Raw genomic sequence first — 14,783 nt, forward strand, 5'->3', positions numbered from 1 at the left:
TTCAGACAATAAAAAAGCAAAGACGGTGGGAAATATTAGATAAAGCCTCTAGTGGCATGTAATTTTAATTTCTGTCAAGACAGAGTTCTTATTTGTAATTTGTTTATATTCTGCACTCTAAAGGGAAAATTTTGTATTCATGCATGTGTACCTAGGTTTACTTTGGTTTTTTATGTATAATCAAATTGAAATAATATGTTCGAAAAATAAACTTACTTAATACAGAATTTTAATTACTGAGCACTGAGACAGAACTAAGTTACTTCTTCCTTGGTTTTGCTTGTTTTCTCCAGAGGTGTTTTACTTTCATGGACAGAGGCTTTGTTTTCAAGCAAATCAATAACTACATTAGCTGCTTTGCCCCAGGAGATCCAAAGGTACTCAATGTTTTTAAACAAACTATTTTAGGATCCGTCTCTTCTTGATGCATGTGGATAGAATCCTGTTTTAAGTCTTCAGACTTCTTCTTGGATACAGTAGAAGTCCTTGCACTGTGCCTAGAACTTTTTTTTTTTTTAAAATCAAATCACTTTTTCATATTTTCATTCCCATCTTCAGGTGCAACTTGACCACTCTAGAGCATGTGTAGTGTAGAAGCTGTGGGGGCTGGAGGTGCAACACTAAGCAGAAATTTTAAGCATGTATGTGAGAACAATGTGGCCAGCAGGAGCAGGGAGGTCATTCTGCCCCTGTACACTGCACTGATTAGGCCACACCTTGAGTACTGTGTCCAGTTCTGGTCTCTTCAAACCTGGTTTATTCTATTCTAAAGGCTAATGTTGGAAGAGTAGACATCTAACAGGTCTCTGTACATTTACAGTAGTGGCAAAAGCACATACCAGATGTCCAAACAATTTTTTTTCTATACATCCAAACTTTTCTTAGGTTAATGCGTAATCTGCTAGTAAACTTAAGTAACTTTGAACAGTAACTAGATCTTTATCTAGTTAGTCAAGCGTGAATTATAATGGAATTATTTTGTACTGACATGGAGCTTTGACAAGTCTATATCCCTCATTCTGCAAGACTAAGAGAATTCATCCTTTCGTGTTAGAAAGCTGGTTTTAATGTTACCTAGATCACTGCATCAGCTTACTTTATACTTGAAAATTATCTTTTCAGACTCTTTTTGAATTCAAATTTGAATTTCTCCGTGTAGTCTGTAATCATGAGCACTACATACCTTTGAATCTACCAATGCCATTTGGAAAAGGCAGAGTTCAGAGATATCAAGGTAAATTCTTCCTAAGGAGTGTATGGTATATTTCTGAGATGTCTTCTTTTTATTTTTAGAACCATAGACTAAAAGTGAAATTCTGCTTCTGAGATACAACTGAATCCCAGAAAGATGGAGTATGCACAACATTTGTGCACTGTGTGTAGTGCCTGTATATAGGTTTAAAATTTGAATGTGGAGCTCTAAGATGCTGGTTCAGATAAATTTAATCAGAATGTTTTTGAATATTGGACAGTATTAAAATCTATATGCATTTCTTTTCTAATATAATTCAGATTTCTCCAACTTCTGATTGTGTGATAAATGCATCATTATGCAGTGAATTGGGTTAGGGATATATGAGTAACTATGTTTACATGTATGAATTTGTCAGTAACATTGGAAACACTGTCGTTCAGCATTAAGTTGATTGACAAACTCATTTAAATAATATAATTCCTTACATAGAACTTGTACTTTACTTCCAGACCTTCAACTGGACTATTCATTGACTGATGAGTTCTGTAAAAATCACTTCTTGGTGGGACTGCTTCTAAGGGAGGTGGGCAATGCGTTACAAGAGTTCAGAGATGTGCGGCAGATTGCTATCAGTGTGCTCAAGAATTTGATGATAAAGCATTGTTTTGATGACAGATATGCTTCCAGGGTAAGTGTATTGCTATGATAGTGATGCAAAATAATAAAGATTAAATGTTTGAACATAGAGAAAGTTTTCTTTCACAGAAAAATTGTTAATTTGCTGCAATGCTATTTTTTTTCAGATTACAATGTAATTATATGCATAAATATACAGATATGTAAATATGGTAAAAATATGCATGAAAATTGTCTCAATCAGCCTGCAAGTTCTAGTTTCTTAGCAAATGAAAAGCATCACAAAGAAACTCTTAACACAAGTGCGTATTTATTACATTTTAGCACAGCATAATCTTAACTGCTGTTATAAAAGTAATAGGATTTTCATAAACTTTTTAAAACCTCTTGTTTCATTAAATGTTAGCTTTTAATATTTGGTATTTGTCCTTCCATCATCTATTATTTGTAATAAGAGTATATGACAGTTATAAGTCATGGTAGCAAATTCTGAATGATTTTCACTTTTCTTGAATTGAGGATCAAATGTGCTGTGGAGAAGCTGTAAAATTTTAATGGAAGTTGCCATTAATTTATCAAGCTGACATTATATTCATTTACTTGATTAGTCTTAGCCGAAACAACTTTAATTCAGAGGGGTTTTTTCTGCATTATGTTGTAACAGGAAAATTTACATTTCTGTAAATTAGAGTGAAATACAGTGATGATCCTTGCTTTTACTTTTTATGAATGTGGGCTCTGCCTTGGCAAATATTTATTAAATGCTCTTTCTTTTGTAATTTAGGAGCTAATAGCTTTTTACCAAAAAAAGTGATTAAATGTTAATCCTCTAATTTGTTAATGAATTGCTAAAACTTTTTAGAGCCATCAAGCAAGAATAGCCACAATGTATTTGCCACTCTTCGGGCTGCTCATAGAAAATGTTCAGCGAATCAACGTTAAAGATGTGTCTCCATTTCCTGTAAACCCTTCCAGCAGTGTAAGTGACCATTTCTGTTTGGTGTTCTGAATTATTATTATCTTAATTTATTGGTAGTGTGTATATGAAACACGGTATACTTCTGGCAGAGGGTTTCAAAAGAATTCTGTGAGCTTTTGCTTTTCCTGAGTTTAAAAGCTTAGTTTCTCTTTATGGGTTTGGGGAATGCTAGGCTGCACAGATTGCCACAGCGTCATTCTAATGCTGTGTAACATCTTGCTTTTTCTGTATCTCTGGTGCCTGTGCCCATATTTCAATACAAACTATGAACCACACAGGATTAGACTTACTGTATCTTTTTGAGTGCTCTAAGACAAGCAGCCAAAGAAGCTGATGGAATGGTGCGTTTGAAATAAGAAATGTCAGTTGTTTCTGTGATTTAATGGCTTTCTGTTTGTATCTGTTGCCCAGTTTTGATACAATTTCTGTGAGGAGAGCATTCATTAAATGATCTACGATTTTAACTAAAAAATGACACTTCAGACTGCCTACTAGTTTGTACATGTAGTTTGTCTCTATGCTTGTAGATCCTGGCATTAGAGGCACTTGCACATACTTCATTTTTATGCAGGAGAATACTCCTCCAACATCTAACACGCAGAGAATTAGTTATGTTCGTTAAAATCCTGAGAGTTTCTATAGTTGCTGTTTCTCATCAGCAGAAAAGATTCTGTTTTGGTGATAGACCAACACTGAAATAAATGGATCACAGGAGGGAAAAAAAAAATAGTTAACTTTTTACTAATAATAGAAGAATTTTTGATCTTAAAGGAGTGTGCTTTTAGAACTGCTGTAGTGTAAGAGAGCTACATGAGAAGAAATTCAAATTAAATTTGTGAAGGTGTATCTTGATATACTATAATTGCATACTGACTCTAAGATTTAATTATTACTATATTTTAATTTTGTCCATTCTTGCTGTGTTCCATTTCATATTAAGACAGACATTCACAGTTTCCTTCCAACAGGAGAAAGTTTTATGCATTTGAAATAAAAGTAATTTGGATCTTTTGGAAACACTTGGTTTATGGTGCTTAAAATTCAATGGAATATTAACTTCCTGATACACGTTAAGCTCTAGAAGCGGAAGTATGCCATATTCATGAAGTTCATAATGCTGGAAAATATTCATCACTTTTTCCTCTTTTGCAAACAGAGTGCAAAGGACGATGCACTTCATTTGCCAACTGCAAGTCAGCTAGTAACACCACAAAAATCAGGAAACACATTGGATAACAATCTTCCTAAAGATTTATTTGGTGTTATCTCTGGCATTGGTAAGCACTTACAAATTAAACTAAGCTAATTAAAAAGGAGCCAGTTTCCTTTTACATTTGTTAACCAGAAATAATTGTTCTGTGTCTAACTTCAGTTACTTTCTGCATACATACTTGAATATTACTGCTGCTTTCATTAGCAGAACCCAAATGCAATCTGCTGTTCAGCACAGGTCAGAATTCAGTCTGTACGTAAAATCTTTCTTTTGGGATCTTTTTGGTTTTGCTTTTGTGCTAAAGCAGTTTCCTGAAGAAAGCTGTTTTTTCCCATAGCAAATGTTACAGTTCTTGTCTTGCTGAAGAGAAATAGGAGACAGGACTAGACTTAGTCACTTACGGCAGGAGTGCGATAATCCATGGCTTAGTACGTGGTCCTAGAGACCACCTCTAAGTAGAGTGCTACTTAGGCACACCTGTGGGCATCCTCCTGTCTGTCATCTTAATGTGTTCTTTGTATTCATTTATCTCTACTGTAATTGGTTGTACCACTTACTAGTCAATCAGAAAGGGAAGATAAGTTTTTTAACTGTACATGTCTTCATGTGAGTATGTGTATTGCTATTTTTTTTGTGTAAGTCTGCTTGTAGTTGTACACAAGTCTGTGTGTATGTACATGTACTTTGAAGGTCTAGAATAAGTTTGTTGTTATTAACTAAATGGATTTTTTTCAATATATGCATTTTTTGAGATATTTTTACTGGTTTTTTTTTCAGCTTCTCCATACACCACATCAACTCCAAATATTAATAGTGTGAGAAATGCTGACTCTAGAGGCTCTCTCATAAGTACAGACTCAGGAAACAGTCTCCCAGAAAGACACAGTGACAAGAGCAATTCTCTTGACAAGGTAAAAAAACCCAACAAAGCAAAATCCCTCCCCCCATCCCCCGAAAAAATAATTTTGGTTCTCATGGGAGTTAATGAGTTTTCTAGAATAACTGTAGACCAGTATTTCACATGTGGTTTGGGTTTTTTTTCTGTAAAATAATTATCATATGAGCTTTTTTGTATTGTATTTATTACACTGTTTTGCAGAAACTACAAACTAATCTTCAGTGTAGACATTCACTGTAGAGCAAGCAATTAGCTGGCAATTTTTTGCTCGAGATGAAGTGTATTGAATTTTGCTTGGGAGAGTTGAATTGTAGTTAGGGTGGCTTCTTTGATTTTGTGGAAACTTTCTCTCCTTCCTGTTCAATACACAACATATACAGTATTTTAATTAAAATGTTGACAAACCAGTTGCTGTGCTTTCTTTCGGGTGATTTCTTTTATATTAGCTTCACTTTTCAAAATCATTCCACTTAAAAGCTATTAAAAATTAGGAGCTCTTGCTGCAGTGGCCATGAGATATTCAGCCATGTCTTTCTAGAGCTTGCGTTGATACTGATCACATTTAAATTTTTTAGACCTTGTTGTGCAAATCACAGCAATGTTAACTTTTTCCCCTTGACTCTGACATGCCTTCGTGTGGCAGAGAGAGAAGCTTCTCAGAAGGCACTCTGCTCATGCTATGCGCGCTAATGGAGAAGAAGAAGAACATTCACAGCTTGCAAAGAAAAACCGTGTTACTATGGATTTTTCACTTCTGACAATTCCAGCCTTGCCAGAGAAAACTTTGCATGCTGCTTTTTCTCTTCAGTTACAAGAAGTACTTGGTTTTTGTGCTTGGTATAGTTACGCTTCTAAGTGAAGTGTGTGATCAGTAGTTTTGCCACGCCTTGGCAACAGTTGAATCTCAAGCCAAATATGTAAATATAACCATGTAAAATACTATAGTGCCAAATGTGGAATAGCTCATGTACATGATTTAGTTTAAGCATAAAAATCCAATCAACTTAAGTACAGCAGAATTTGAGCCTTCAGTAGATCTAATAAATCTTTGACATTGACCAAGAAAGAAAAATCTTGTACATACACTGTTGCTAAATGGCAATACTGTCATCTCTTACTTAGTTGTCATGTTGTTAATTACTGAGTGTAGTGTTATTACCAAGTAAAAGAGTTTTCAAAGGAGTCAACATCCTTTGAAAATTCTGCTCTTGTCTGCCAGTTTAGGTACTACTGGATTTGTTTTGCATGCTGTGATTCTTTTCCCTGAACAATACTTAATCCTGGCTTCTTATTTGTTGCTTTCCAAACTTCATTTCTAGTAGATCAGTTGAGTGCACGTTACCTTCAAGTTTTTGCTAATTGCTTGGTACTGTTACTGAAGAGATATGTTTTTGTTCTAATTTTCTTTCAGAATAACCTGTAGAAATATTCTTATGGAATCAGAATTGACTGGAAGTATATCCATTTCTATTTTAATATCACATATTTTTTAGGTTATTGACATGATTTTAAATTAACCTTTCAGGTAGCTATAGTCCTAGTTTTATCCATGTACACATTCAGCTATTTTAATGGAAATATCTAGTGCTCTGGACTGTATCTGAAAGTCTAGGAAACTCATACATAGTTTTTTACTCTGCCACCCATTAATTGCCTGATGTACTTGAGTGTCCATAAAGCTGTATGATAGTACCTCCTTGTTCACCAGAGATATTTCAAAGAATCTGCCATAATCAGGCTTATATAGGCGTCCATTTCTTCCTAAATTATTGTAACTTCTGGGTAGTATTAATCATAGTTTCACATTCAGTTTCACCACATATCCATTCAAAGGCTAGTATGTGACACATACACAGAGATTGTTTTAAGACAGCAGCTCTTACCATTCACACAGAATGTGTTGAAGGGCCTAGCAGTCAATTGATGTGCAGCCCTCAAGGCATTCCTTGTCTCCTGCTTTCGGTGAGGAGTGTTCCTGGAAGGGTTATTCTACCCTTGAAGCATCTGCACTTCTCCATTTATTTGTGAAACCAAGTACTTTTCTCCTTTGAATCATACCTTTTTATTTTTATTTTCTAATTTTGATATGAAGGCTTTTTTCCAACACTGGTATGTATCCTTAAAAAGTTCAAGGAGCCAAGATGACCCAACTATCTTGTAGAAACCACAGAGTTCCACAGATCAGTTGTACTGGACTGCTGACTTTACAGAAAACTTAAATTCCTGCTTAATTTTCCATTTACATAAATGGCCTCATTTTGGAAGTCACAATTAGGCTTTAAAAAGGGCATTATTTCTTCTTTAAACATTTATGTATTATGTCTCTAAAAGCCTCAGACTGAGAGTTTTATAACACCTCCTTGTGTGGAAATTCTTGTGTGGTTAGGTCTTTCCCTAAAGTTAGATTTATATATTCTCACAGCTTTTTCCCTTTTTTTTTTTTGTGGTTCCCATTGTGAAAGATCAGTTATGGTATTTTTTTTCCTTTTTGGGCAGACTTCAGTAGTGAGCACTGTTGATTTCCCACAGCGGTAGGAATTGGATAAACAAATAAAGCAGTGCAAGTTAAGGTGAAGTTACCTTTTTGGTAGTTAACCTTCCAAGATGTAATACTATTACCACTCATATATGTTTGTCTTGGGGTTCTTGCATCTTTAAATGGAAATAGCTTTAGGAGTCAGGTCTGTCTACAGTTCAGCATAAAGTCTCTTCAAAAGCCAAGGTGCATGTATGTATCGCCCAACAGGAGCATTTATTTTTGAAGCATTTAATCTGAGCAGAAGGAGCATGCCTGATTCCTGCAATATGTGATGTGTATCTAGTGTATCATGAATAATCACTGTTCCATAACTTTTCCTCTTACTCCTCCCCGGGGGGGGGGGGGGGGGGGGGGGACGAGGGTGGGAGGGGAAATCATACAAGGAAGAAAATGAAAATAAACAGAGGTAAAGAGGCTTACTTTGGTATACTTCATGTGTGTAATTTGTGTTTAGTGACCTGTGTCATTTTTGTCACCATTCTGAGATCCTTTTTCTGTTGCAGGAATAAAACATTTTTAAGCATTTGAGTTTGTTGGCTTAAGAACCTTTCAGCCAAAATACGCGTTTTCTTTTCAGAACCAACAGAGCAGCTCCTTAGGAAGTTCTGTGGTTCGATATGACAAACTTGACCAAGCAGAGATCAAAAGTCTGCTCATGTGTTTCCTTCATATTTTAAGAAGTATGTCAGAAGGTAGGGAATTGCACCTATTTTTCATAAAGTCAAAAATAATGTGTTGGATTTATGCCTGTGACTTTAATATCTTTTAAAAATCAGCAAAATATTTTAGGTGTAGGTACCATGTTTTGCTTCAGCTTCAAAGGTGTGTGATTGAACAAATTAAACTCTGACAGAAACCTACTAAGCATTAAATACTCACTATTCCTTGAAAGTGTGAGTCTAACTCAAGAACTTGGTAAGAAAGTGAATATTTTGTATGTGATTGTGCAGTCTGTTTGCAAAATGGAGGTGACCATCTATCAGTAGAAGAGTCTTGGGCTAGTCCACTCCAACCCTGGAATGGGTTGTCCAGGGAGGTGGTTGAGGCCCCGTTCCTGGAGGTGTTTAAGCCCAGGCTGGATGAGGCTCTGGCCAGCCTGATCTAGTGTGGGGTGTCCCTGCCCATGGCAACGGGGTTGGAACTAGATGGACCTTGTGGTCCCTTCCAACCCTGACTGATACTATGATACTATGAACATTCTGCAGAACTTCCTGTATGTCAGGGAACTGAATTATTTGATTGCTGTACATTTCCATTTCTGGAATGGAGATATTGGTGCTTCTCCATTCTCCTGAGTTGTTTGTGAGATGAATTTTTGAAAGAGACCTATTATCTTGGAGGAGCTTGTGGAGCTGTAAAATCACAGCATGAATGGCAAATCTCAGATTCATCTCTATTGTTGATCAAATTTTTTAAATGCAATCAAGTGCATTTTGCTAAAAAACATTACTTTTTTTTTCAGTTTGTGTGCTAGACATCAAAAATAGTTATTTTCTATGCCTATTTTAATGTTAATTTCTGAAAATCAGATTTATGTAGTACTTATTGTAGGACAAATAATTGAAAGGTTTATAAGTATTCAGTAACCAATCACACCATTACATGTTCATGTAATTATATTGTTATATGTATTTTAATGACAAAGTATAATCAATAAAACCCCAGTACAAAATAAATAATCCCCTGCTTTGAAATATGTGAAAATTAGTCAAAATTTCTAGGAAATTCAAATGCAAAATTACATAAACAGTGGAGACTTTCTGCTCTCAGTTCTCCTGGAAAACAAGAAGTGTCAGATAAACATTGCAACACATCTTTGTAATAATTCTGAATTTGTTAGCTAATTTCAGACATTTTTGGCAAAAGAAACCACATCTTGGCTACTTGACTACAAGCTTTGTGAAAAATAAGTAGCCATTTCTGAAATCTCTGCAAATAAAGAGACTGAAACCCACGCTGAAAACCTGTCCATAGTAAAGTACTGTACATTTAAAAAAGAATAAAGCGTAAAGTTGGATTTAAAAGATGTTGAAACCTGTCGATAAAGATGCAAGTTACAAGTTATAGAACTAACAGTCCAAATTACTCTGAAGAGTTACTATTTTCACAACACTACAGTCACTGCTGACTAAACAATTAGTACTGTTTAAAATACAAAACTGTATGGGAACGTTACGGATTAGTTAAAAGCATATTGTAGATATCATTTGGAGAATTGATACATGCTTCAAGAAAGTAATAGCTGTTTGTACTCTCCAAGACATATATAGATTCTCAGAATTCTCATCTGAAAACTAAGAATTGGTGTTCTCTCTTCTGCATGTTTTGTGTGTTTGCTGCCTTTATCCTGGCTGTAATATTTTTCATCCTCCTAGATGCATTGTTCACGTACTGGAACAAGGCCACAAAATCTGAACTCATGGACTTTTTCACGATTACAGAGTAAGATTTTTTTGTTTTGTCACAAAATCATGTTTTCCTATGCTGTTAAAAACATGAGAGTGGATATAAGTGTGTATATACATCATTATTTGTTTGAAAAAATACTGCCATGTTGGTCTGGTTAGAAGTTCTCAACTTGATGTACACAATTGCATATCTGTTCAATTCCATGGTGGTTTCTGGAATTAAAATCACAGAATTTGTTTTGGTTGGAATAAAATCAAGTCCATCAACCTGATACTACCATTAAGCCATGTTCTGAAGTGTCCTGTCTCCTCCAGGGACAGTGACTCCACCACCTCCAGGGCAGCCTATTCCAATACCTGACCATTCTTTTAGTGGAGAAATTTTTCCTAATATCTGATTTAAATCTCCCCTGGTGCATTCTGAGACCATCTCCTCCTGTTCTATCACCTGATACTAGGGAAAAGAGACTGACCTCCACCTCACTTCAACCTCCTTTCAGGTAGTTGTGGAGAGCAATGAAAACTGCCCTCAGCCTCCTCTTCCCCAAACTAAACAATTCCAGTTCCTTCAGCCACTCCTCATAAGACTTGTTCTCCAGACCCTTCATCAGATTTGTTGCCCTTCTCTGGACATGCTCCAGGAGCTCAATGTCCCTCTTTTAGACAGGGGCCCAAGACTGAACACAGTATGGGAAGTGTGCCCATTAAGAGGGTCATTTTGTTATAGAAGGAGATCAAATTAGTCAGGCAGGACCTGCCCTTTGTGAACCCATGATGACTGGGCCCAATCACCTGGCTGCCCTGCACATGCTGTATAATAGCACTCAAGATCTCTTCCATGACCTGCCCTGGCACTGAGGTCAGACTGACAGTCTGTAGTTCTCTGGGTCTTCCTTCTGGCCTTTCTTCTAGATGAGTGCCATGTTTGCCAGTCTCCTCCCTGGTTAGCCAGGATTACTGGTAAATGATGTAAATTGGCCTGGTAAATACTTTTGCCAGGCCTCTCACTAGCCTTGGGTGTATGCTATCTGGCTTCATAGGCTTCTGTATGTCTGAGTGGTGCAGCAGGTCACTAACCCATCTCACCTTGCATTATGGGGGCTGCATTCTGCTCCCTATCCCTGTCATACAGTTCAAGGGGCTGGGTATCCAGCTAACAATTGCTTCTACTACTACAGACTGCAGAGAACTTTTTCTGAAAAATTTAGAATCTGAAGTAGGAAAGAAGATGCCAGAAAGGGGAACTGAGGCTAGTTTGCAAATTGGGTACGAAGTTTGGGGGAGGTAAACACTATTCTCACTCTGCAGTTTTGAGGCAGCTGCTCTGCTTAAAAGCTGAGTTGAAGAGACTCTTTGCCAGTCTTCTCCCTCAGTCTCTTGGCACAGTGAAGAGAAGGTCTGAAAACTGTTTTTCTGTTCACATTTACTCATTAAAAAAGAACTTCTGGAATGTTCTTTCTTACCTGAGGGACGAGGGAAGTTGTGTTAAATGTTTTGCATTACCAGGATAATTACGTAGTGTTTCCCAACAAATAAACTTGAAGATGAAATAAAATCATTATTACAGTCTCCATCCACATTATTTTACTTGATTCAAAAGTGTGACTTTGAGTTTTCAATCAGTCATCAGTGTTCTCTTCTTACCAGTCATGAAGACAAGCAGAGTCACCTGGCAAATTAGGTCTTACTTTCAACTTTCTTTCTGATCCAAAACTTGTAGTATTAATATTCCTTGATATATATCATCATGCTGAAATACAGTATAGATTTCAATTATTACCTTTTTTCATGGTGAATTCTTCTGGAGGATTTTTATCATTGTCTTCTTGTAAAAGTGGATTCCCTTTGGAAAATCTGTCACAGACCCTGTTGTCACTCTGGGGAATCTGGAGACCTTAAAACAGCAAACAAAACAAACAAACAAAAAAGCAAAAAACCTAACCTGTAACCAAGAGAGTTTAGGCTAAGGGGGGAAAAAAGGTCAAAATACCTTGCCCATATCTTGAATCTTTACAGACGTTTGGGAAAAATGTGTGTGTATATATATTTGTCTATTTGGTTATCTCTTAGTTTCCATCCTTTATGTTACTTGTCCTCATTTCATACAATGAAATTCTGACTTTGGTAGTTATGGGTAAACATTTCTTCTCTGACAATATTAAACATCAATATAAGATGAAGCTCTTGAACTCACTGTTCACAGTTTTCTAAGGTGTTATGTTTTTTTCACCATTCGGTCCTACCTTGTCACTCGAACTCACACTAGCTGTTTTGATTCAGGTGTGCTCTGGAAGCATCTTTACATGCTTTTCATCCCAGTTTGCCCAAAACAACAACCCTTGGTAACTAGATTCAGTAGAGCCATGTCCTTGGCTTGGGGACTTTTAGGAAATTTTAAGGGTGAGAGGAATAAAGAAGTTTTATGGTGTAATAGTATGAAGTTAAACAGAAATAACAGCTGAATAATTCCAATACACATAAATCCAGAAAAGATTGTTTTAAGTGTTGCTCTCTGACTTGTGTGTTCTCTGCAGAGTATGCTTGCATCAGTTCCAGTACATGGGAAAACGATACATAGCCAGGTACTGTGTGGAATTTAAATTTGACTGTCTTGTCCACTAAGAATAACAGTGTGTACAATGTGCCGTGAATGTCTATTTCAAATGCATTGCATGAGTAGAAGAGTTATTGTGGAATGATACATAGCAGTTTCAAGTAACTGGTTGCTATATTAACAAATCTGTATCCTGTCTGGATGTCTGGTATCTGTTTAATAATGATGTCTGTGCTGTGTTTATTATTGATTCCTTCAAAATACACCCCTTAATGCTATCTTGTACGGTATTTTTTTCCTTGAAATAGTGTCTTTGGGGAAGAAATGTTATGTTTTATAAACTTGGCCATGAAGCCATGTCCATTGAACTGTCGTAAGAAATTTTATATTTAGTGGTTTTGTTTTTTTTTTCATTGAAAGGTGAGTAATGAACATTCCAGTGCTGCAGGTTTTCAATTTGAAGTCCAAAGTTCTGTTAGAATCCTGTATTGAACGCTGTTTAGGAGAAAAATCTGTAGATGTCAAAAACATGTACTAGATTATTTGAGTATCATTACATTAATATGGTTTCAAGGGAAAGTAATTTTTAATAAAGGAGAATATATTGACTTGTGGTTGATGTGGTAGTCCTGTTATAATTAAACTTGTGGGCTTGCAATATTGTCCCTCTTAAACTCGATGAGAAAATTATTGCTGACTTTGGGTGGTAAATCATTTAAACTAAAATACTACCTTTTGCAGGGTAATGCCGTGTGACTCTCTTTCTACAAACAACAAACTTGACTGACTATCTCTTTGGAGATTTTTCAGAAAAAAAAAAAGGGGATATGTGCTCACATACCCTGAAATAAAAGCTAAAACAAATCTGGCTCTCTGTTTTTGATCATAACCTTTGTGTTCAAAGGTCCTTCAAAGCCTGGATTTCCAGGAGCCTCATGTTGAGGCTTTTTGTAAAAATTCTTCAGTTTGTTTGACTAGTTTGTAGAGAGGATGACCACGCTTCCTTTTTGTTTACTGATCACCCAGTCTGTGTGCTGCATGTTAACGCTCTAAACGTTAAGCTGTTGAGATCATCAGGTGTTCCGCAGGGATGCTGAACTCTCCCGGTAAATGTAGCTTTCTGGTTTTTCACATGGCCATGGCACTGAAGTCTGTCACGATCAATGCACGTACTCTTAAAATGCACAACTGACAGTGAATGAATGGGAACTGGGAATTCTGTAATTCAAGCACTGGTTTTCATTTTTCATCAGCTCTGGTGGTGGTACACAATAGGAAGTTAGCCTGTACTGATTGCTAACACAGATCACTTTTCTGTTTTCTTCACTTGATTGCTGCAAGTTTAACAAAACATATGGCTCTTCTCCCTTCCTGCTTGGGTAAGAGATATATAATAACCCCTACTAATTTCTACTCTTATACTACCTGCATGGTTTCTAATTTTACTACTGTGTGTACTTCTAACTTATTTCTAAAACTTTTGCAATCAAAATAGAGGATTTGGGTTTGGGCTCTGAATATTTTTCAGAATATTTGTTCTCAAATATTTTATATTTTCAAAAGCTCTGAAGTAAATTTAGCACTTCAAGAGTGACTGCCTGTGTGCTTTTGCTTTCACGCTTTGAGGTTTTATGAAAGAGTTTGCTGTGATGCTTTTATAAAGCTGCCTATTTCTGTTCTATAACAGTAAATAGGTTGCATTATAATTCTTTCTATAAAACTTCTTGGGCTTCACTAACACTTCCTGTCTTGCTGCAATTTGACATGTCTAACTTTTGCTTCTATCCCATTTCACTCATATTGCAGGAACCAGGAGGGGTTGGGATCCATAGTTCATGATCGAAAATCTCAGACATTGCCTGTTTCCCGTAACAGAACAGGGATGATGCATGCCAGATTGCAGCAGCTGAGCAGCCTGGATAACTCTCTCACTTTTAACCACAGTAAGTCTCATGACATGATAACATTCATCATCCTCAACCAGTACCACAACACCAGAGACAGTTCCCAGAGCCACACCAGTGCATTTCAACAACTTTTATTGTTCTAGGTCAAACAAATAGCTGGAATCAGTCAATGGTCATTTACTTCCTTATGACAGAACAATCAATGCTGGCTGATGCCATAACATGGAGCAGGTTAACTACAGCAAATTTTAAAATTATATTTTCTTCTTTTTTGAAAAATTATATGCACTTCAGCTGTGTGCTGCACATAGGTAGAAAATTTGCTAATTTTTTCAATTTTCTCTGTTCAAGTTTGGAGTTTTTCCCCACTTGGTCTTTTAAGTGATCGGTGGAAAGTAAAAATATGCAGTCTGACCATGTCTCCATGTTCTGACATTGCCTAAGAAGAATTAAG

The 14,783-nt window shown here is 36.3% G+C and overlaps 1 protein-coding gene across 5 annotated transcripts in view; it reads left to right on the top strand.

The window, feature by feature from the left end:
* DOCK9 (dedicator of cytokinesis 9) overlaps positions 1–14,783 on the top strand; it is a 134,780-nt gene that overhangs the window by 81,771 nt on the left and 38,226 nt on the right. For 2 of the 5 annotated variants that reach the window (XM_054162926.1, XM_054162925.1), the window contains exons 29-38: positions 294–377; positions 1,123–1,234; positions 1,705–1,883; positions 2,694–2,810; positions 3,967–4,087; positions 4,801–4,934; positions 8,038–8,152; positions 9,836–9,902; positions 12,403–12,450; positions 14,229–14,365. In XM_054162926.1, coding sequence (XP_054018901.1) covers positions 294–377; positions 1,123–1,234; positions 1,705–1,883; positions 2,694–2,810; positions 3,967–4,087; positions 4,801–4,934; positions 8,038–8,152; positions 9,836–9,902; positions 12,403–12,450; positions 14,229–14,365 — 1,114 coding nt within the window. Of the gene's footprint in view, positions 1–293; positions 378–1,122; positions 1,235–1,704; positions 1,884–2,693; positions 2,811–3,966; positions 4,088–4,800; positions 4,935–5,564; positions 5,739–8,037; positions 8,153–9,835; positions 9,903–12,402; positions 12,451–14,228; positions 14,366–14,783 lie in introns of all 5 variants that reach the window. The other 3 variants (XM_054162928.1, XM_054162927.1, XM_054162924.1) reach the window with 2 other exon arrangements.

This window comes from Dryobates pubescens, chromosome 7 (assembly GCF_014839835.1).
Source record: "Dryobates pubescens isolate bDryPub1 chromosome 7, bDryPub1.pri, whole genome shotgun sequence".
Classification (NCBI taxonomy): Eukaryota; Metazoa; Chordata; class Aves; order Piciformes; family Picidae; genus Dryobates; species Dryobates pubescens.